At 40.1% G+C, this 23,752-nt stretch overlaps 1 protein-coding gene across 9 annotated transcripts in view; it reads left to right on the top strand.

The window, feature by feature from the left end:
- The window catches only part of LOC105493752 (ALG9 alpha-1,2-mannosyltransferase), a 101,376-nt gene that overhangs the window by 21,229 nt on the left and 56,395 nt on the right, over positions 1–23,752 (top strand). For 7 of the 9 annotated variants that reach the window (XR_011611238.1, XR_011611237.1, XR_011611239.1 and 4 more), the window contains 7 exons: positions 2,688–2,823; positions 6,971–7,058; positions 7,222–7,327; positions 16,302–16,424; positions 20,266–20,420; positions 22,384–22,513; positions 23,145–23,292. Coding sequence is in view for 6 of the 9 variants with exons in the window: in XM_071075941.1 (XP_070932042.1) it covers positions 2,688–2,823; positions 6,971–7,058; positions 7,222–7,327; positions 16,302–16,424; positions 20,266–20,420; positions 22,384–22,513; positions 23,145–23,292 (886 nt within the window). In the remaining 3 variants the exon portion in view is untranslated. The remainder of the gene's footprint in view (positions 1–2,687; positions 2,824–6,970; positions 7,059–7,221; positions 7,328–16,301; positions 16,425–20,265; positions 20,421–22,383; positions 22,514–23,144; positions 23,293–23,752) is intronic. The other 2 variants (XM_071075943.1, XM_071075944.1) reach the window with 1 other exon arrangement.

The raw sequence follows: 23,752 nt of genomic DNA, 5'->3' as shown, positions 1-23,752 counted from the left end.
CATTTAAAGGAAGCACTTGTCCAAATGTAGGTTATATTTGTAGAACATGTCAATAATTTGCAGAGTGCTGTTATCTACATTATCTTGATTGAACTTTGTAACAGTCCTACCATGTGAGAAAAATATTTTCTTACTTTTGCAGGTAAAGACATTGAAATGTAGATGAAATGATTTACTAAAAGTCAAAATTCATAAATGGTAGAGCTGATAGTCTCCCCAGGATGTTTTTTATTCCATTCTTGCATCAACCACCCACTTCCTTTCTTGGCCATTAGGGGAAAGAAAGTAATTCTTTTATTTTGTTTAAGGAAGTTATTTGTACATAAAGACCTTGTTGTTCATGGTTCTGTTTTCCACTGATGATACATTATTTGAGATGTATTCTATGTACATCTTTTGTTGGGCTTTCTTTTGGTAATAAGCTTCTGGAAATTTAGAATAAAAACCTCACTCTAGAGCATTGGCTTTCAGACTGTGCTGCCATTGAACACTTGTGTTGTATAAGCTGAATCAAGGTGGCCCACTGCCAAATGGTAGTCTATTCCCAGTTCTCCAGAAAAATTAAGTTACTGGATATAATTGTCTCAATTTTAGTTTCTGCTTGTGTGTTCCCAGATCTAGTATATACACTGAGTATATGCAGAAACATAGTATCTGGCACGAAATTACATACTTACTTTTCCCATATTGAATATATCAGAATTGATGTTCTGCAGAGATGTCAGGGCTGTACTCCAGAGTGACTTTGAGAGCCTGTCCTAAATACATCTGTGCTCTACCTCAGTTTTCTCTGCTCCCTTTGTCCTGTACACTGCAGCTGGAACTGACAGCTTTGGATGGCATCACTATTATTTGACATTTACTGGTAAAGGGTATACCTCACATGTTTTTAAAGTTGCTTTGCTACTTCTTTTCTTTTTTTTTTTTTTTTGAGACAGAGTCTTGCTCTGTTGCCCAGGCTGGAGTGCAGTGATGCCATCTCGGTTCACTGCAACCCCCTCCTCCCAGGTTCAAGCGATTCTTTTGCCTCAGGCTCCTGAGTAGCTGGGATTACAGGCGCGCGCCACCGCGCCCAGCTAATTTTTTTATTTTTAATAGAGATGGGGTTTCACCATGTTCGTCAGGCTGGTCTCAGACTCCTGACCTCGTGATCCACCCGCCTCAGCCTCCCAAAGTGCTGGGATTACAGGTGTGAGCCATTGCAGCCGGCATCTTTTCTTTCAAGTGACAAGGTCTTGCTCTTCATCTAGGCAGGCTAGAGTGCAGTGGCAGAATCATAGCTCACTGCAGCCTTGAATTCCTGGGCTCTAGCAGTCTTTCCGCTACAGCCTCCCAAGTAGCTAGGACTATAGGCATGCATCACCATGCCTGGCTAGTTTTAAAATTTTTTGTAGAGATGGAGTTTCACTGTGTTGCCCAGGCTGGTCTCGAACTCTTAGTCTCAAGCAGTTCCCCTACCTTGGCCTCCCGGAGTACTGAGATTAAAGACATGTGCCACTGTGCCTGGCCTGCTACTCCTACAATTGATCTTTATATGTGGAAAATTCCTGAGAATATCTTTAGTTTTGTAATCTCATTTGAGACACAGATAAGTTGAAAGCATCTTTTCATACAGAGCCTCTGAACCCTTTGCTGAGTTTAAAAAAACCTCACTCCTATTAATTGTGGTTGTTTTGTAGTTGATACTGATTTTTCTTCCCTACTGAATCAGACTTTCTGCAGCGGAAGAGAAAGATATGCATTTTTGTTCAGAGTTACTAGAAACACTTTAATCAATTGTTTCTGTTCCAGAGACCCTGTCTGTCCTCTGCTGTATACAACAACAAGGTTGAGGTAGATGGAACTAATTAGGGGGCTATCTAAAGGTCAGACTATCTGTGTCAGCAGATGGAGGGTGCAAAGCATTGCTGCCATACAATATCTGGCCCTTGAGGAGGCTTTCTAGAATTTCCTGGGCTAGAGTTTAGGACCAGGACAGTCTCAGAAGACCAACGGAAGATAAAGAAATTGTCAACAATGGCTCTAAGTCTTTCAAAGCATATTCCCTTCCTGGAAATATTATCATGGGGTGTTCCTGGGGAGCATGGAATTTTGTGAGTTTTTGATTTGAGGTTCAGGTTGGGAGAGGAATTACATGGTTAGAATTGTATAATTGGGTTGGTACCTAAAAAAACAGGAGGGAGAGGCCAGGCACGGTGGCTCATGCCTGTAATCCCAGTACTTTGGGTGGCCGAGGTGGGCGGATCACGAGGTCAGGAGTTCAAGACCAGCCTGGCCAACATGGTGAAACCCCGTCTCTACTAAAAATACAAAAATTAGCTGGGTGTGGTGGTGTGTGCCTGTAATCCCAGCTACTCGGGAGGCTCAGGCAGGAGAATTGCTTGAACCAGGGAATTGGAGGTTGCAGTGAGCCGAGATTGGCCACTGCACTCCAGCCTGGTGTTAGAGCAAGACTCCGTCTTAAAAAAACACAAAAAAACAAAAACCAGGAATGAGAAAATAAGAGTCATTGAACTTCTTTTTTTTTTTAAAGGAATATCACTTTGCTATCCTTTCTAATATAGCATTTCCCAAAATATATACCTACATTTTACACTGTAGGTAAATTTTTAATCAGTTTTTAATTGATACCTAATTAATCTCGAGCTCTTGTCCTCCTGCCTTTTTTCACTTCTTTACTTTTGCAGCATTCCTTCCTAGTAGCTTCTGTATGTACACTACGTTGATAGCCATGACTGGATGGTATATGGACAAGACTTCCATTGCTGTGCTGGGAGTAGCAGCTGGGGCTATCTTAGGCTGGCCATTCAGTGCAGCTCTTGGGTAAGAAACTAACAGTTCTTCTCCCATGTATCTCTGGGCATATAGTAAACCTTGATGTTGGATTAGCTCCATATTATCTGCGTAGAATCTGAAGTTAATCAATTGGGCTTTCAAAGATTCTGGGAAATGGAAGAATATTTCTCTTAGCACTTTCTATTATGATTAATTCTAATAAGAGTCATGACCATTGAGCGTCTGCTATGCGTTAGGCACAGTGAAACCCTTTGTAAACCTTATCTTGAAACCTTACAACAACTCTGCAGGAGAAATACAATTATTAGTGCTTTATAAATGAGAAAGTAGACTCTGAGAGTTTGAATAATTTACCTTTAAGATTATGTTTGCTTTTGAATCCAGGCCTTTTTGACTCTACAGCTGATGTTTTCTCCACACGGCACCACCCTGTTCTGTGAATTTTTTCACTCACTCAGGTTTGAAATCTGAGTTTTCTCCCGTCTTCCTTCTTTCTTTATTTTTATTTATTTATTATTATATTTGAGATGAAGTTTCACTCTTGTTGCCCAGGCTGGAGTGCAATGGCATGATCTTGGCTCACCACAACCTCCGCCTCCTGGTTTCAAGTGATTCTCCTGCCTCAGCCCCCAAAGTAACTGGGGCTACAGGCATGTGCCATCATGCCTGGCTAATTTTGTATTTTTAGTAGAGACGGGGTTTCTCCGTGTTGGTCAGGCTGGTCTTGAACTCCCAACCTCAGGTGATCCACCTGCTTTGGCCTCCCAAAGTGCTGGGATTACAGGCGTGAGCCACTGCACCTGGGCCAGTCTTCATTCTTGCCCCCAACATCTTTTTTTCCACCAAGCTCCTTCTATACTCTTTGTTCCCACTACTTCTGTTCTAGTGTGTGCTGCCTTAATTTCTTACCTGTACCACAGGTAATTTAGGAAAATGTTTTAATATGATGTTAAGGTTGTTTTAGAAGGATTATATCTTTATTGTAAAAATAAAAGTAAGTACCAGATTGTCTAAGGTAAAAATAATTCCTAATTTTCTTCTCTGCTAGCTCAATCCTCAAAGATAGTCACTGCTAATAGTTTGGTATATATCTTTCCAGAAAAATTATCCTGTGTGTATAAATATTTGTATACATACCAATCTACATTCTTACATGGAATTATTCTGTATATATATAGGTATTCTACATATTAATAGATTTATATCATTGTTTATATTGGTTGCATAACATTCCGTGGTTTACTTAACTATTGCCTTATTGGTAGACATTTGGTTTTCATATTTTTTACTGTTATACCCAATGCCTCAGTGAACAATTTTTTTTTTTTTTTTTTTTTTTTGAGATGGAGTCTTGCTCTGTCACCCAGGCTGGAGTGTAGTGGCACGATCTTGGCTCACTGCAACCTCTGTCTCCCAGGTTCAAGCAGTTCTCCTGCCTCAGCCTCCCAAGTAGCTGGGATTACAGGTGCATGCCACCACGCCCGGCTAATTTTTGTGTTTTTAGTGGAGATGGGATTTTACCATATTGGCCAGGCTGGTCTCAAACTCCTGACCTCGTGATCGCCTGTCTTGGCCTCCCAAAGTGTTGGGATTACAGGTGTGAGCCACCGTGTCCGGCCCAGTGAACATTATTATACAGATATCTTTGTGCACTTACGGAAATTTACCTATGGGGTAAATTTTTATAAGGGAAGTTACTGAGAGAATAGGCCATTTTAAATTTTCTTAATTGCCTTTTAAAGGCTGGTTTCCATACCTCCATTCCTTTCTTCTATTCTATTTTGCACATTCTCAGATTTTCATTTTCCTCAGGATTGGATCTTAGGCCCTCTTCTGTACATTCTACTCTCTCTCAGCCATCTTGGTGATTCCCATAGCTTAATGTCTAGTCCAGTTATCTCTCTTGAGCTTCATTCATATATTCCCAGCTGCTTAGTAGATAGCTGCTGAATTCATTATCTTCTCTCCATAGCTGTTCCTTTGCTCGTGTTTCTATTCCAGTAAATAGTACTGCTGTCTCCTCAATACTGACCCAGAAACCTAAAAATTGTCTGTGCTCTTCTCTCTTTCCCATCCCTGTTAATTGATTGTATCTCCTGAATATCTTTTGAATCTGATTACTTATCTTCACTCCTCCTTGTTCCTGGATCACTACACGGCCTCCTAAATGATCTCCTTGTCTCTAGTATTGACCCCTGTAAATCAGTTCTCCAAACTCACTAGAGTTATGTTCCTCAAATGCAGATGTGGTTGTATCACCTCCCTGTTTTAAACTCTGTGGTAGCTTCTCCATTGCTTTATGTCATGAGGGTTGGCTGACTGACCTGTTTTTGTACAGCCCAACAACTAAATAGTGTTTACGTTTTTAAAGGGTTTTTAAAAAACAACAAACATACACAGAGGAGGAAGACTATGCAACAGAGAACATACGTGGCCTGCAAAGCCTAAAATATATACTGTCAGGTCCTTTAAATAAAAGGTTTGCCAACCCCTGCCCTGTGGTATCCAGACTCAAAGATAACACACAACGCCCTGCGGTCTTCCTTTTACTTCTGCAGCTTCTTTTTGTCAGTTCTTCCATTCCTTTCATTCTCTATTCCATCTACACTGAATTTCACTGAGTTCCTCAAATAGCTCTTGGGTGCCACATTTCGATGAGTCCACCTTTACCAAGATAAGTGATTTCAGGATCACAGTCAGTTAGCAATCAGTATACTGTCATTCATTGAATGCTTTGTGCTAGATACTACTGATATTTTAGAAATTAGATAGTCATGCTTCCTGCCCTTTTGGAACTTAACAGTTTAGTAGGAAAGACAGATATTGGACAAGTAATTAAAAGTATGACTTATCAAAGGAGAAATACAGGTACTATGGAAATGGAAGGAGTTGGGGTGACAAAAAATAAAAACAAAATGTTAATGCAGAATTTACGTAACAACATGGAGGTTCAAATCACAGAAGAGGTACTATGACAGCACACAACATTGCTAAATCAATGATAGAGATGATGATGCCATATAAAATCAAAGATGGGGCCAGGCATGGTGGCTCATGCCTGTAATTCCAGCACTTTGGGAGGGTGAGACAGGCAGATCTCCTGAGGTCAGGAGTTTGAGACCAGCCTGGCCAACGTGGGGAAACCCCGTCTCTACTAAAAATACAAAAAAATTAGTGGGGTGTGGTGGTGCGCGCCTATAGTCCCAGTTACTTGGGAGGCTGAGGCAGCAGAATCGCTTGAACCCAGGAGGCGGCGGTTGCAGTGAGCCAAGATCATGCCGCTACACCCAGCCTAGGTGACAGAGTGAGACTCTGTCTCAAAAAAAAAAAAAAAAAAAGTTAGCTGGGGCTGATGGCGTATGCCTGTAAGTCCCAGCTACTTGGGAGGCTGAGGCAGGAGAATGCTGGAACCTAGGAGATGGAGGTGGTAGTGAGCCGAGATTGCACCACTGCACTCCAGCATGGGCAATAGAGTGAGACCCTGTCTCAAAAAAAAAAGTCTGTAATAACATTATTACTAAAATCCTAGTAAATCATGGAAGGGAGATGTTAGTACTTACTTCTTTGGCAGGGTGGGTGTAAGAAGTAGGGCACATAGGCCGGGTACGGTGGCTCACGCCTGTAATCCCAGCACTTGGGGAGGCCGAGGCACGTGGACTGTGAGGTCAGGAGATCGAGACCATCCTGGCTAACACAGTGAAACCCTGTCTCTACTGAAAATACAAAAAATTAGCCAGGGCTGGTGGCGGGCACCTGTAGTCCCAGCTACTCGGGAGGCTGAGGCAGGAGAATGGCATGAACCTGGGAAGTGGAACGTGCAGTGAGCCGAGATCACGCCATTGCACTCCAGCCTGGGAACAGAGCGAGACTCCATCTCAAAAAAAAAAAAAAGACAGTAGGGCACATATACTTATATTTTAAATTTCCATTACCCATAAATGTGTATCAAATGGAATTAATTCCAGCAGCTCAGTAATTCTATTTCTTGTGCATCCATGGGATACAGAGCACTTTGATGGGTCCTGTGAGGACATCCTCTCACATACCAGGTTTCTTCCCTCACTATAACTGACAGAGGCATTTTATGCTCAGTTCAGCTTGAGGTAGGCGTGAATCTGACCTGTCTCTGTCAGTATTTATTTAACTCCCCACTGTCTGTTTCTCTGTTAAATAGTTTACCCATCGCCTTTGATTTGCTGGTCATGAAACACAGGTGGAAGAGTTTCTTTCATTGGTCGCTGGTGGCCCTCATACTCTTTCTGGTGAGTTTTCTTTTTTACTTGTTTTGTCCTAAAGTTGTAATGAAAGCAACTTTGATGTGAAGAAAGGAACATTAGGAGTTTATTCTGTTTTTCATTCTCAGGTTTATACTATTAGCATTTTGAGAATGTTTCCAGAGCAAAACTATTTTCTGCTCTGTTTTAGGTGCCTGTGGTGGTCATTGACAGCTACTATTATGGGAAGTTGGTGATTGCACCACTCAACATTGTTTTGTATAATGTCTTTACTCCTCATGGACCTGATCTTTATGGTAAGGCTTTGTGAAATTTGGGCAAGTGTTAGGAGATGGCTTAATTGCCTGAACTTCAACATTTTAATTCAGTTGCCTCATTTCATTACATATAGCAGTTCTTTGCTGATTTTATCTTTTCCTATATAAAAATGACATCTGAGTATAGCACAATGATGACACGTAGCCACTCAAATATTTCTCCTTGATTAATGTGATATTCCAATACTGGCTCTCTATTTTTCCTGTTTGTTATTTTCACTTTCAGAATTTTGAGGACTCTGGGTATGCTATGGCTTTTGATGCTTTTTTATTTTTAATTAAAAGTTACTTTTTTCTCTTCTTATTAAAAAATCAGTATGATAGGAGAAGAAAATAAAAGCATAATACTCTCATATCCATATAACTATTACTAACACATGGGAGTATACCCCAGACATTTTTGTTTGTTTGTTTGTCTGTTTTTTTGAGATGGAGTTAGACTCTTGTTGCCTAGGCTGGAGCGCCATGGCATGATCTTGGCTCACTGCAACCTCCACCTCCTGGGTTGAAGCAATTCTCCTGCCTCAGCCTCCTGAATAGATGGGGTTACAGCTATTAGCCCGCCACCATGTCTGGCTAATTTTTTTGTATTTTTAGTAGAGACAGAGTTTCTCCATGTTGGCCAGGCTGGTCTTGAACCCCTGACCTCAGGTGATCCACCTGCCTCGGCCTCCCATAGTGCTGGGATTACAGGCATGAGCCACCATGCCTGGCCCAGACATTTTCTATATATACACACATTTGATGTTACTTTTTCTCTTCCAGATTTGCTTTACTTCAATTCCAGCATTTGGGGAGAAAGTTTGGAAAATCTGTAGACAAAGTTACAGTGAATGGGGCTGGTCTGGGGTCAGCATGGGAGGGTGGGGAAGTTGATGAGCTTAGGGTTAAGAGAAAAAATGGAATGCCTTTAGTCTGGGGATGCAGTCTTCAGTTTACCCCATCTCCACTGCTTCCCTGATGCCTTTCACTCCACCAGCCAGTTTCATTTGGCCCCTGAAGGAATTTGAGTTAGTTACAGTAATTGGGGGATGAGCTAGAGATCTTTTGGATCAAATCAGCAAGGTCAGCAAACATTTCATGAGAGAGGCAGTTTTTTCATTAAAATAATTATAGTTTCTTCGGCCTTAATCTTTTGAGGGTCTTGGAACATTCTGTATAAGTGCTTGCTTTGGGGTTCTGCTATGAAGCAGGTTAAGATTGTGTCTATCTGTACCCCTATCAATTTAAATCTTATCACTAGCCATGTCCATCATTTGCTGTGCCATTTTGCCAATAGAGCCAACAGATTGAATAAGGAGATTTAAAGTAAGAATATGAATGAGATTTACTTGAGTCTCCTGGAATTTTGGGAATATTATTCTAGATGGCAAGTAATAGGTTAAGATAAGCAGTGCTTTGTTCAGTGGATTGAATTCGCAAACTGCACAGTTAGAGAATAATTACTAAGTGAAAGAACTTTAAAAAAGCTCCTTTATGGCTCTAAGACCCCCAGGGATGTGAGAAAAGGCCCCAGTGTTAAGCTTTTGCCTCTAGATGTCTCCCTTTAGCTAGGGAGAGTTTGCATGTTTGTGGTTGCCTCTTGTTTTAGTTTACTTGTAAAATTTTATTCTATTTCACAAGACAATAAAAGATCTTAGATCTAGATTGCACAGTAGAAATTGTTTCACAGTGGGCCCATTAGAAACACGATATCTACTCTGTATGGGTGAATAAATTGAGTTAATTTATGTTAATTTTGAAAAATTGACTTCTCCACCTTTATAATGGGTTACTGATATTCTCACTCCTTATTTATAAAACCCTTTTGTGAGAGACTTATGAAAGTGACAGATGTTTTTGTATCCCTCTGGATTGATGAATCTCTCTCTCTCTATTTATATATTTATTTATTTTTGAGACGGAGTTTCACTCTTGTCACCCAGACTGGATGCAGTGACGTGATCTCTGCTCACTGCAGCCTCTTCTCCTGGGTTCAAGCAATTCTCCTGCCTCAGCCTCCTGAGTATCTGGAATTATAGGTGCCCGCCACCACACCCTTCTAATTTTTGTATTCTTAGTAGAGACCGGGTTTCGCCATGTTGGCCGGGCTGGTTGCCAACTCCTAACCTCAGGTAATCCACCAGTCTTGGCCTCCCAAAGTGCTGGGATTACAAGCATGAGCCACCATGCCCAGGGATGAAACTCTTAAATATAGGAATAATCAGACTGGTAGGGAAAGTAGGAAAGAAGGTATAAATTCTGATTTCAGTTTACAGTGCTAGTTTAACAGTGGGTCATTCAGGAACCCCTGCAGTAGGTTTTGAGATCCAGTAGAGCAGTGGCCAGTCTTTCCTGGGACACTGGCATTTGCTGTTCATTTCAGTCAGCGTTTTACTGGGAAAGAGTCCTTGGAACTTCTTTCTGCCTACTTTAATGAACCTGGGATAGCTTCAGTTCAGATTTTGCTATTTTGGGTGTATAGAAACTGAGCACTTTCCTTGGGGTAGCAAAAACTTTGTTGAAACAGAGAGAATTGCCTTACCAACCGTGACTAGGACTGATACAGTGCTGCAGTCAGCCAGACTTCAGGGAGTTGTTCCTTGATGGCAGGATTTGTGTGCCTTTACCTCATCTTTGAATTTGGTAAAAAGAATTTTTGTCTGATTTCCATTCTTTTTTTTTTTAAGACAGAATCTCACTCTGTCACCCAGCCTGGAGTGCAGTGGCACGATCTCTGCTCACTGCCACCTCTGCCTCCCGGATTCAAGCTATTCGCCTGCCTTACCCTCCTGAATAGATGGGATACAGGCACCCACCACCATGCCTGGCTAATTTTTGTATTTTTAGTAGAGACGGGGATTTCACCATGTTGGCCAGGCTGGTCTCGAACTCCTGACCTCAAATGATCCGCCTACCTCAGCTTCCCAAAGTGCTGGGATTACAGGCATAAGCCACCATGTCCGGCCTGATTTCCATTCTTTTAGAGTGTTAACTCCTTTTTGGTTTAGGAGCCCTGCAGAGAGAATACTTCTTCCATCTTAGGAGTAGGAATTCCTTGTATAGTCCAGATTTACAGTAAAGATCTGTCAAGAATAAATTGGGTTACATTAGTGTGTCATTTACTATGGTATCCTAGAATCACTTTAATTAGACCTGTTGTGGTGCTAGCTTGAGATTTTCTTGATACCAAATAAGAATACTATAATAGATATAAATAAAATACTTTTTAAATAAAAAAGTACTTCATGATTGTCAGCTAATTTTATTATAATTGGTGAGTCCATTCGTATATATAAAAGACTTGTATTTTACTAGATGTTTTGAGGTAGTAAACTTGTCAGACAGCGAAATAGCATGTCTTTTGTATTGGAAATACTAGCTCTTTCACTTTATTACATGTTGGGCACTATTTGGCATTGTTTTGGCTGTTTTACAAGAGTCTCCTGCTCCAGGTGCCTCGTTAGCTATGTTAAGCACACAGTTTCTTATCTGAAAATTAAAAATGCATTGTGTGGTATACACCATAGAATACTATGCAGCCATAAAAAGGAACAAGATAATGTCCTTTGCAGGGACATGGATGGAACTGAAAGCCATTGTCTTCAGCAAACTAAGACAGAAACAGATAACCAAACACCACGTTTCACTTATGAATGGGAGCTGAACGATGAGAACACATGGACACACGGAGGGGAACAACACATACTGGGGCCTGTGGAGGGGGACGGAGGGAGGGAGAGCGGGAGAGAGCATAGGATAATAGCTGATGCATGCTGGGCTTAATATCTAGGTGATTGGTTGATCTGTGCAGCACACCACCATGGCTCAAGTTTACCTATGTAACAAACCTGCACGTCCTGCATGTGTACCCCAGAACTTAAAATAAAAAAAGTTTAAAAACAGGAAAAAAATGCATTGTGCTGATAGTTTTTGCATATATCTCTTAGTGCTATTTCTCATATATAAGAACATACTAAGCCTATTAATATTTCTTGAATAGATGGACAAATGGACTTCAGTTAAAGAAACATTGAAGGTCAGGTGCAGTGACTCAGGCCTGTAATCCCAGCACTTTGGGAGGCCAAGGTGAGCGGATCACTTGAGGCCAGGAGTTCGAGACCAGCCTGGCCAACATGGTGAAACCCTGTCTCTACTAAAATTATAAAAATTAGCTGGGTGTGGTGGTGCTCGCCTTTAATCCCAGCTACTTGGGAGGCTGAGGCACGTGAATTGCTTGAACCCAGGAGACAGAGGTTGCAGTGAGCTGAAACTGCACCACTGCACTCCAGCCTGGGTGATAGAGCAAGACCTTGTCTCAAAAAAAAAAAAAAAAAATTGAATAAATTGCTTTTGAGCATTAATCTTGTGTCCTCATAGTACTTACTGTCTAATTAGGCTGCAGACACACAAACAGATAATTACAGGACAGTGTCTTATGTGCTACAGGGGAAAGATAGGGAATCATAGGAGCAAGAGCAAGTCCCTCTGGTGGTGTCAAGAAAGGTGTGGCTCTTCAGCTGAGCCTGGAAGGAAGAGTAGGAGTGTCCTTAGTAAATGCTAGGGGGATACATTTCTGACAAATGGAATGTCAAATATAGGGACTGCTGAGGCAAAAAGATTGAATATTGAGTTCTTTATAAAAACATTTTTACAGCATTGGTTGGATTTTAGGTAGAAACTATTCACACATGAGCAAGATGATTTCAATCACTCCATTGTGGTTATGATCATATATTTACCCTCTCTGTTGTTCTTGGTTTTCTTTTCTTTTCTTCTTTTTTTTTTTTTTTTTTGAGATGGAGTTTCACTCTTGTTGCCCAGGCTAGAGTGCAATGGGGCGACCTCGGCTCCCCGCAATTCAAGCAATTCTCTTGCCTCAGCCTCCCGAGTAGCTGGGATTACAGGCATGGACCACCAGGCCCAGCTAACTTTATATTTTTCGTAGAGGCGGGGTTTCTCCATGTTGGTCAGGCTGGTCATGAACTTCCTGGGGTTTTCAAAGGGACCTTTCTACACTTTCCTGGCTAGGTAGCACGTATTAGTGAGACATTCTAGACTTGAGCTGACACCTTTCATTTGAAGCCGGGGGAAATAAAGGGAGTAAATTTTCAAAGATATTAATTACAGTATCTTATGATTATTGAGTGCCTACTATGCGTCAGAAGTTATTCACATACCATCTTCTTCTCCTGAAAAAACTTTGAGACAGGCCTTATTTATCTTTATTCCTGGATGAAGAAACTGAGATTGAGATGGTGAGGAATATGCCACATAGTTAAATAAGTAGCAAAAGTGGGATGAGAGTCCAGTGTTGTCTGACTTCAAAGCCCGTGTTCTTTCCACCAAAAACAAGACCCTTAGCAAAAACCCTGGAGTGTGACTACTGAGACTTTGCCAGAGAATAAGCTTACAAAAACAAGAGCATGAGTTGAGGGTGGCAGAAGATAGGATCCAATCTATAGAATAGGTGGAAAATTATACCTTTGAAGGTTTGTGCATTTTGGCTTGGAAAGTGATCAGGAGCCCCTAGTGAGCTTGAGTGGCAGAGTGACATGCACACTGGCAAGTTCTCTTTCACATGGGAGCGCCATACCAGACCCTTTTGTTGAAGAAAGAAGGAGTGTTTGGATAAGGTAAAGAATACTTGGCACTTAGAAAATTTAGAGGATAGACTAGAATTGTGAAGTCTTAGGCAAAACGTCTCTGTGGGGTCGGAGATCAAGAGGTGAAATTTAGTGTTGCAGAAAAGAAAGTGATTGGTCTTGGCACTGATTTTGCCCCTCATAACTTTTCAAGTTCTCAGATGTTGATGTTGGCAAGTATTTTTGTCTGGTGAGTGAAGAGTGGTGCTCTCTGCTGAGGAGTGCACAGGCCTGGAGAAGGCATGGGAATACACTTAGAGGAAACGCTCTTGCCTCAGAAAGAACAGTGAGTCTGCTCAGGATGCCACTTTGCAGCTTAGGACAGGATCCCATTGCCTGTTTATATGTTTTATCAACATCTGTCTGATCACTGGATGGAAAGATTGAGACGATACCCACAAATGCCCTCTGTTGGGAGGCCCACAAGTTTCCATAATTGCAGTGGCAGAGGAAGAAGCCCCAGTGGGGTCTTATCAGTCCTTCTTAGAATTCACTGCCAGCCAGAACTGTTCTAGAGCCTTTGTTCTTCTGTTAATCATCTCTCTTGAACCTTAGTGGCTTTTCCCTCTCAGTGGTACAAATTTGACATTTATAAGGATGACTTACTATGATTTAGTTCCTACAGTTCTATAAAATTATAACTTTGGGAAGTAGTTCTTCTTCATTCAATCTATGGAGCAGTAAACATTATCCCTTCTTTTAGCTTCTTTGAAAGCTTCCCTTAGCTCATTTGATTGAAAGGACTTGAGGCACTTTCCATAAAGAGGAAGATGGGTGAGTCACCCCCTACAGAGACCCTGCTGCCAGCTTTCCTTCACCTAAACATCTTGTACCAGTTCAGCGCTTAGCTTGTCATTCTGACATGGTTTTTTGCATAGTTCAGCTCTGATGTTTTCTGAGCAGCAGCATTAAATATCTCCCTGGAAAGAGATAAAAGTTTATACCCTTTCCTTTCCTAAGGCAGATGTGTCATCAAGCGGGGGAGGACTCTGGCTGAGAGAAGTCACTCTTTTTGTTCCCTTTTGCCCTTGTTTTTAAGACTGTTGACACTTGAACCTTCTTCACTATTGGCTTATCCCCCAGTTTTTGCCCCATCTTTCAGGGAAGTAACATTCTATTATGAAATATTCACAGCCTAGTTGGAAACTTGATTTATGAGCTCTGAACACATAAAAATGATTGCATTTACCAACTTAATACTTTTGTTTCCTCATCTCAGAGTACAGTATACCTAGATAAAAAGATAGCTCTAACAGGAAGGTATAGTAAGTTGTGTTAGAGACAAATATTTTCTGGAAGCTAAAGTGCTTTCCTGAAAAAAACAGTCTATATTTGCAAATATCAAAGAGACAAGTGACTCTTCCTATTGGTGCTTAACATCTGCAATAGATCATAGAAAGGATAACTCCCTTTCTGTCTGGTCACTCTATGGTTTTTCTTCACAAGCTCAGATTTCCAGAATCCTGTTAAGAAAAAGGTGAGTCAGAGGTTGCTAGCACTGCCTCCACACTGGTGGTCAGGAGAGGATTGTGCAAAAGCTTACCTCTCTGGAAATTGGATTCTAAAGGACTCAGTTTAAAAAATGTTGTTAAATTCTAATTAAGATTCAGAGAAGACATTTTTTATTTGAAAATAAAATCATCCATTGGTTTTCTATAACCCAAATGCATATTTGTAAAGAATACAAGATTAAAATGTCCCTAATGAACTGGGCCTGGAATAGGACCTCTGTTCATGAATAATCTGTATCATTGTATTGAGACAGGAAGGAGTGAGCTTCCCCCAAAAGTGACACACAGTTGAACTTGAACTCTTCCTTAGTGTAACCTCCCTCCCTCTTACTTCTCCCCTAAATGTTTCTAGCATTATGGGTTTGGTTTCTAATCTTATTTTGCTGTGCAAGCTGCAAGAATGTCAGGTTTTTCTGACTATTCCTCTGCCTTCTGATTACCCTTTTAAGCAATGCTGATTGCAGGAAATTGCTATGGTGCAAGGCGGGTGTCACAACACACAGTGATTAAAACCCGCATGTGTCATTCACTGCTTGATTGAAGTAATCATACAGAGGGGAAAAGCAGATGAAAAACCTGCTAAATGTGCAGAGGGGGTCTGCTTCTCATCATTTGGGTGTAAGGATTTTGAGTTCAAGAATAAAAACGAGTGTGAGTGAGGCTTGTGTTTTTAGTGATTTTGCTTCATTCTGAATCCTTAAAGCTTCTGAGCAAGGCCTGGGTCTCTGAACATGATCTAAGAAAAACAGGTTGTTGCTTTTTACCAAACACATGTTGCCCAATGTACGCGACTATAAAATAGTGGTTGAGCATATCAAGGGGAAAGATGCTAGAATGTAAATGGGACAAGCAGGTGAAAACAAAATGGGACAGGCCTGAATAGCTCAAAGTAAGTTCCTTATTTTTATTTTTATTTGAGACAGGGTCTCACTCTGTCACCCAGGCTGGAGTGCAGTGGCACAGTCTACTGCAGCCTTAACCTCCTGGGCTCAAGCAGTCCTCCCATCACAGCCTCCCTAGTAGCTGGGATTACAGGCATGATCCACCACACCCAGCCACCAGCTAAGTTCTTTTATCACTCTTTCCTTTGGTCTGCATGATGTTGAGAGAATAGTTAAATTGAAATGGCAGTTTTATTATTTTAGCTTTTTATAACTCTAAAGCTATTTAAATTATTTGGTGGTTCTCAAAAGTATTAGTTCCATTTGGGCATAGCAATTTGGGCTAGATATAGTGGTCAGTATAGAAAATACAGTATAGGCCGGGCGCGGTGGCTCACACCTGTAATCCTAGCACTTTGGGAGGCTGAGGCAGGCGGATCACGAGGTCAGGAGATCGAGACCATCCTGGCTAACACAGTGAAACCCCGTCTCTACTAAAAATACAAAAAAATTAGCCGGGCGTAGTGGCGGGTGCCTGTAGTCCCAGCTACTCGGGAGGCTGAGGCAGGAGAATGGTGTGAACCCGGGAGGTGGAGCTTGCAGTGAGCCGAGATCACGCCACTGCACTCCAGCCTGGGCGGCAGAGCGAGACTCCCGTCTAAAAAAAAAAAAAAAAAAAAAAAAAAGAAAATACAGTATAGAAAATATTTGAAACTTGATTTCTCCCTAAATCCTCATGACCAGTCCCATTCTCTTCCATCTTGTGCTCTTGTGCTGCTTTTGTGTGACTTAGCATGGGAAGAGTGGGCTGTGGACTCTCATTCCCATGAGACATAGGATCATCAGTGTTACTCAAACAAAGAACATTTTATGTCAAGCACCGTAACATGTGTTAAAGACATCCACTAATGATTTCTTACCTTTATGTCTCCCTCAGGTACAGAACCCTGGTATTTCTATTTAATTAATGGATTTCTGAATTTCAATGTAGGCTTTGCTTTGGCTCTCCTAGTCCTACCACTGACTTCTCTTATGGAATACTTGCTGCAGAGATTTCATGGTGAGTGGTCTGAGAGATACCATGGTGAGTGGTGTAAGAGATACCTTGATACCAGATAGGTGTTTTGGGAGGAAAGAGCAAGTAATGATGTATACCAAGAACTGAAGGAAAATCCTACTTCATTTTCCACATTCTTGCTATGGAAATAGTTGGCTTACTGAATTTTCAGTCTGTATTTGTTGATCTGTTGAACCCTTGTGAAGATTTGGTACATTGGGGCGAATTAAATTGACAGGAGGAAGAGCTTCATTATTACTTTAAGTGAGGAAGTCAATATAATTTACACAATCACCCAGGGAAGTAAAAATGTTTATAAAATCTCAGAAGGAGGCCGAGTGCGGTGGCTCACGCCTGTAATCCCAGCACTTTGGGAGGCCAAGGCGGTTGGATCACCTGAGGTCAGGAGTTAAAGACCAGCCTGGCCAACGTAGTGAAGCCCCATCTCTACTAAAAATACAAAAATTAGCCAGATGTGGTGGTGGGCGCCTGTAATCCCAGTTACTAGGGAGGCTGAGGCAGGAGAATTGCTTGAACCCAGGCAGAGGTTATAGTGAGCCAAGATCCTGCGCCATTGCACTCCAGCTGGGCGACAAGAGCAAAACTCCATCTCAAAAAAAAAAAAAAAAAAATCTCAGAAGAGAACAAGCCTATCTGAGTTTTCTGTCTTTTAAAGAAGTGTGTATTAACCTGATAGGTTGCTTAAGGTAATCCATGAGATTTTTTCAAACAAAAGTATAAAATCTGAACCATAGAGGGATTTCCCCAAATTTGACATTGAAGTACAGGAAGCTTTGGACTTCCTCAGAAGCGTGATGCTTTTCTTTGTTCCTTTTTGTTTCTGTGTCTGCCTTATTGGAGAAAGTTTGGTTTGTCATTTGCTTTGCTTGCTCTGATTCTGTAGTGCACAGCTGGTGTTTTCTCAAGTTGTCGTGGCTCTGGATATCTAGTGCCTCTCGTTTCTTTTATGGAAGACAGATTTGAGCAGAAATTCATATGAGGTTTTGAAAAAGATTTAATTTCAGACTTTTCAGTCTGATTTGGATGCCATATGATCAGTTCCCCCATCCCACCTCCATTCTGCTTTTCTACTATTAATGGTTTATAATGAGTTCATTTTATTATAAGAATATTAGAGTAGCCTTCAGAGTCACTTTTTTTGGTGTTAGGACTTTTGTTTTAACATAGCCATAATGCCATTATCCTAACAAAATTATCAGTAATTTCTTAATACCATCTAATACCCAGTTGATTTCCTAGATTGTCTGAAAAATAGCCTTTTATAGTTAGTTTAAAAGCAGAATCTCAACAAGGGTCACATACTGAATTTCGTGTCTTAAGCTTTTTAAGAAGACCCCCATCTTACTTTCTTTCTTTCAAAGATTTCTTTAAAGAAACCAGGCCATCATCTTGCATAATGTCCCACATTTTAGACTCAGCTGTTTGCTCCCTTGAGGTGTTAACTTATTCCTCTATCCCTTCTATTTCTTAAGGATCACTTTTTCTTTTTTTGAAAATAGCTATTTTTCTGACTATAAAAATAATTTATGATAGCTGGGAGCAGTGGCACGTGCCTATAGTCCCAGCTGCCCGAGAGGCTAAGGTGGGAGGATTGCTTGAGCCCAGGAGTTCGAGACCACTCTGGGCAACATAGTGAGACCTGTGTCTCTGTTTTTAAAAACAATAATAATTATTTATGCTTTTGGAAAATTTGGAAATGCTTGTAACATCAGTAAAAAACCAGAATATTAAGCTGTTCCCTACAGTATGATAAAAATTTAAGTATAAAAATTGATTTAAAATGCATAAGGTATGCACATATCTACCTAGTAAGAAAGCAAACATTTTCTGTTTTTTTCTTTATATTTTAATGGGATTTTTACAATAGAACCAATACCTTTTTAAGAGAAAAAAGACCAGGCACGGTGGCTCATGCCTATAATCCCAGTAGTTTGGGAGGATGAGGTGGAAGGATTGCTTGAACCCAGGAATTCAAGACCAGCCTGGGTGAGAGAGCAAGACCCTGTCACTACAAAAAAATTAAAAAATTGACCGGGCATGATGGTGCACACCTGTAGTCCCAGCTATTTGGGAGGCTGAGATGGGAGGATTGCTTAAGCCTAGGAGGTCAAGGCTACAGTCAGCCATGGTTGCGCCACTACACTCCAGCCTGGGTGACAGAGCGAGACCCTGTCTGAAGAGAAAAAAAGTCCCCCAAACCATAGAAAATTATAAAGAAGCAGAAAATAAATTACCCATGATTTCATCATATCTAGCTGTGGTTGTGATTTTGTATATTTCATGGAGGACATTTCAAAATTTTTTGCCTTATTAAAAAAAAAGATTACTCGTTAGCCTTTAAGGTACAGAAGAGAAAAGGACCATTTACTTGTGGACAATAAATGGATTTATTTTTTTCTAATTAAAAAACCCCACCTTAGACCAGGCACGGTGGCTCACGCCTGTAATCCCAGCATTTTGAGAGGCTGAGGCAGGTGGATCACCTGAGGTCAGGAGTTCAAGACCAGCACGGCCAACAGTGTGAAACCCTATCTCTACTAAAAATATAGCAGTTAGCCTGGTGTGTTGATGTATGCCTGTAATCCCAGTTACTAAGGAGGCTGAGGCAGGAGAATCTTTGAACCTGCGAGGTGGAGGTTGCAGTGAGTCAAGATCGTGCCACTGCACTCCAGCCTGGGCGACAGAGAGAGACTCCATCTCAAAAAACAAACAAAAAAAACCCTCCGCCTTAAAATCTACCTAGAAAGGTATATATCCTAAATATCTAAATAATCTAATTAATCTAAAATCCCATAATATCTTAGAGCAAAAGTTGAAAAAAAATCTTGTTATTGTAGTTCAAGAATTTTTTTATCATTCCTAAAGAATTTCTGCGGTGATACTGATAGCCTAGGAATGCTAAATTAGGCATGGCTAAAGAGGGTCTTGATGATAGTCCTGATCTTGTAGCTTACCGTTAACATGGTGGACACCAGGTGGCGCTGTCTATCTACCATTTGCCTGGGTTTGCATTGCTCATTATCGCTCATGTAAACGCAGTAGGAGATGCCTTCACTGTGGGTTGCAGGCTTATCACTCATTGCTCATGTACCTAACCACGGGAACTTTCCAGCAGGTTCTTGGGTTTTCGTGTTCATTACATTCCTTTAATTCTTTCACATGCTTTAAGTACATTTTTGTTCCAATTTGGGGATCTGGAGTGGATGCGTATTGCGAAAAATGGAGAGAAAACAATCACTGAACTTCCTTTAAGAGCATTTTTATGTTTGCTTTGAAGCAAACTCTGTCATTTGTGGCTTGATGAAAACCAGTAATGAGTTTGAGAATCCAACAATTTTTTTTTTTGCTTTGATCCATGGCTATTTGAACAGACTGATTGGTGTATAGATAAGAGGATTCATGTATCAAACACAACATCAGAATTAAAACCCAAGAAATGAATTTATGTTATGTTTTTGGTTAAACTCAGGAATCTTTCGTCTTAGTGGCAGGACTCGTTAAAGGAGACGGCTTTTTTTTTCTTCATCTAACGTGGAATTTATTAAGTTCTATTAGCCATTAACTTTACGTTCATTTGTGTCCTAACCAAATCTAGTATTGTGCTTGTTGTTAGAGTTTAGATCTCTTGGGAGAGCTAAGGAGTATATTCCTCTCTCCTTTTGATGCCTTTATTGCATTGGAGAAAGTGTGAATACAAGATTAGAAACATTTTGTGGAGTGTCCTAGGGCATACTCCCAAATATGAGATCAAGATAACACTGAAACTAAATACGTCATTTTGTTCTAATATAATGAAAGATGAATATTTTTCTGTGTCTTGCAGTTCAGAATTTAGGCCACCCATATTGGCTTACTTTGGCTCCAATGTATATTTGGTTTATAATTTTCTTCATCCAGCCTCACAAAGAGGAGAGATTTCTTTTCCCTGTATATCCACTTATATGTCTCTGTGGTGCCGTGGCTCTCTCTGCACTTCAGGTAAGTTTCAGGGAGAAGTATATCTGCCTCATTCTTTTTTACTTTTTAAATAATTGCTCACAAAACTTAAGTGCAAATTACAGAATGCTTCCACCTAAGATATTTTATCCATAACATTAAACCTGATATAGATCATATTATTAAAGCTTCTTATATTGATTGCTTAGCTGTTTACCATACTCATATTTGCTGATTACATGTTTGCAGTGTTAATTTGTGTGTTACTTTGCCTCTGTTACCAACAGGAATCCAAATGCAGAATTTCATTCTGTGGCAGAGGTAATGGAACGTCTGCTCTTTGAACTGCTAGATCATAACAAAACTTGCTCAAGAGTTTGGGATCACAGCAAGCAGTTCACAGTATGGGGCACTTTGTAATCCTGGTTGAAAACCTGGCCAGGTCAATTCTCTGGCAGAGCTCATCTTAACTCTGTTTGAACAACTCTGTACTTACGGCTTCAGTACCCTCAGAACTCTGTATTGCCCTCTGCTACCATTTGCAGTTGGCAGAAAAAAAAAATAATTAGGATGATAGGTTTTTTTCTTAACAGGTTTTTTGAGATATAATTCACAAACCATATAGTTTACCCATTTAAAGGGTATGATTCAGTGGTTTTTAGTCTATTCACAGATGTGTGCAACTGTCACCACAGTCAGTTTTAGATCAAAAAGCCTGTACCCTTTAGCTTTTGTTCCCCCATTCCCTTTCCCATATCTCCCCAACCCTAAATAACCATTACTCTACTTTCTATTCCTACAGATTTGCCTATTTTGAACATTTCCTATACATGGAAACATATGATATGTGGTCTTTTGTGACTGGCTTCTCTTAACATAATGTTTTCAAGGTTCATCAATATTAGTTGATAGTTTTGAAAAATAATTTTAATTATAAAAGTAATTGAACTTTATTGCAGATAATTTAGGAAGTGGTAAAAGAAAAATTAGTCCCATTAACCTAACAAAAACTCCTCCCAGTATTTTTGTATATCATATACCAAGGTTTGTTATAGTTGTGATAAGTATACATGTAACTTTATAGCCCTTCTAATTTAATATTATAACATTCTCTGTGGTTATCATTTTAGTAGCTGTAGAATGTTCTGAGTCAGATATAATATATGACATTATTACGTAATATGTAATATATTGACTTGATTTTGTATAATATAATTATTGGATATAATTCATGGTAGAATTTAGGTTGCTCATTTATTCAGTATTATAAATACTGCTAGGATAAATATCTTCATTTAGATATTTGGATTGATTCCTCAGGATAGATTCCAAAAAATATGAAAAGGGTTCAAACAGATTTATGCCATTTGTTATATATTGGAAAATTGCTTTCTGAAAGTAGTTTCTGTCTAGAAGGGAAGGAAGGAAGGGAAGAAGTCTGAGTAGAAGGAACTCAAAGACAGCAGAATTCATGCATGCATGTTTATATTATATTCATCTAGTTTGCAAAGTCATTTAGCATATAATTAAGAGCATGTGCCTAGTGTTCTGTAAGGGGAATGCTTTTTTCTTATTTGGTCATGAGACCTTTTTTTTGATACTAAAAGCTTTTATAAAAACTTTGATAGTAAAGATTAGTACTCATTGTATCAAAAACAAATTGAAATACTTTATATGTCAAAACTACCAAAAAACCATTGCTTAAATACTTAAAAAAATAACTTATTAGGACTATAAATGCTAGAAAAATATTCAAATAATTTCCTATGCAGCTAGTGAGATTTTATTGTTGGCAAGCCCTCTGCCTGGCCAAGACTGCAGGTAGTTTCAGAGGAGCTGGCTTTTATCTTAGAGTTTGGAGTAGGTACCTCACTGTTTGCAAATGCTCAGATCCCTAATAGAACCTCTTTTTTGGCTTCGCTTTTGATGTTACTGTGATGTCTTGTAATTATGTCTATTCTACAAGTTATATCTTTCTTTATCAGCCAGTTTTCTGTACTTCCAGAAATGTTACCACTTTGTGTTTCAACGATACCGCCTGGAGCACTATACTGTAACGTCGAATTGGCTGGCATTAGGAACTGTCTTCCTGTTTGGGCTTTTGTCGTTTTCTCGCTCTGTGGCACTGTTCAGAGGTAGACCTTCTAAGAATATCTTAACCTACACTGACGAGTCACTTCCCCTTAGGTTTTACTTGATTCATGATTATATAATACACATTTGGCTTACACTAAGAAGCCATTTCTAAAAAGAGAACCTGTAGACTTAATATTAATGAGTGGGATGTGACTTCTACATCTTAGGATTGAAGAGAAGATTGAGAATTCCTTTTAGTGTGATTAACTGTACATTTTTTGTCTATTTTTTTTTTCTTTTAATGAATGCTGGTAAATTAAGGAAGCCTTAAACTTAAAATGCAAATTTGGGCTAACTTCTGATTATATTCTTTCTTATAATCATTGTTTGGATCCATAATATTAAAATATTAAAATATGCTCAAGGAAAATGAAGTTAAAAAGGAGAAAGAACAAAGAAAGGGGCAAGAAAGCCAATTATTTTTGGCAGAATAGGGCCTCTGCTGTAACCAGGTTCCCAGCTAGAGAGACATTTTATACATGTAGAGCAGGCTTCATGCTGGAATAGCTGTGGCCCTTCCTGCCTTTTAAATTTCATGTGGCTTAGAGTGTGACATTAATGTGCAGTATAATTAAAGTCAGAATCTCATCTTACTCATCTCTGGCTCTCACTAACTGTTCTCCCTTCCAGGATATCACGGGCCCCTTGATTTGTATCCAGAATTTTACCGAATTGCTACAGATCCAACCATCCACACTGTCCCAGAAGGCAGACCTGTGAATGTCTGTGTAGGAAAAGAGTGGTATCGATTTCCCAGCAGCTTCCTTCTTCCCGATAAGTAAGTTGTCCTTTAATTCCCAGGGTTTTAATGAAGGAGTAAATAGAGTAGTTTTATGTCAGTGTCTTTGAATTTTTGTTTTCTTTTGGAATTTTCACAGAGAGTTATTGAATTATTTACCACCTTAGAGAGCTGTGAGGCCTGTGTACTGTGTACCTGCCTCCTGTGTTCATTGGGCTCAGTAGACTGAGGGCTGGGTCTAGGTAGGCATTCTGTACTGCCCATAACTGCAGGTGTCTGGGAACTTCTGAAAATGCCCTGGGTCCTAGGCTTTTGCCAGTGGCTCTTCCTGGGGATTCATATTTACATTTCTATAATTACCTCATGTTAATCCACTTCTAAAAGTGGTCTAGAAACTCCAGCTAGAAGAGAGAAGACGTTTTTGATCCAACAACAGTGAAAGTTCTCCACCATTATATGGACACTGGGGAAGCCTGTGGTTAAAATATCTATACCAGTT

The sequence above is a fragment of the Macaca nemestrina genome, chromosome 12 (genome assembly GCF_043159975.1).
Source record: "Macaca nemestrina isolate mMacNem1 chromosome 12, mMacNem.hap1, whole genome shotgun sequence".
NCBI classification, from domain to species: domain Eukaryota; kingdom Metazoa; phylum Chordata; class Mammalia; order Primates; family Cercopithecidae; genus Macaca; species Macaca nemestrina.
The sequence above is the reverse complement of the archived record's forward strand: the minus strand, read 5'-3'. Positions and strand labels throughout refer to the sequence as shown.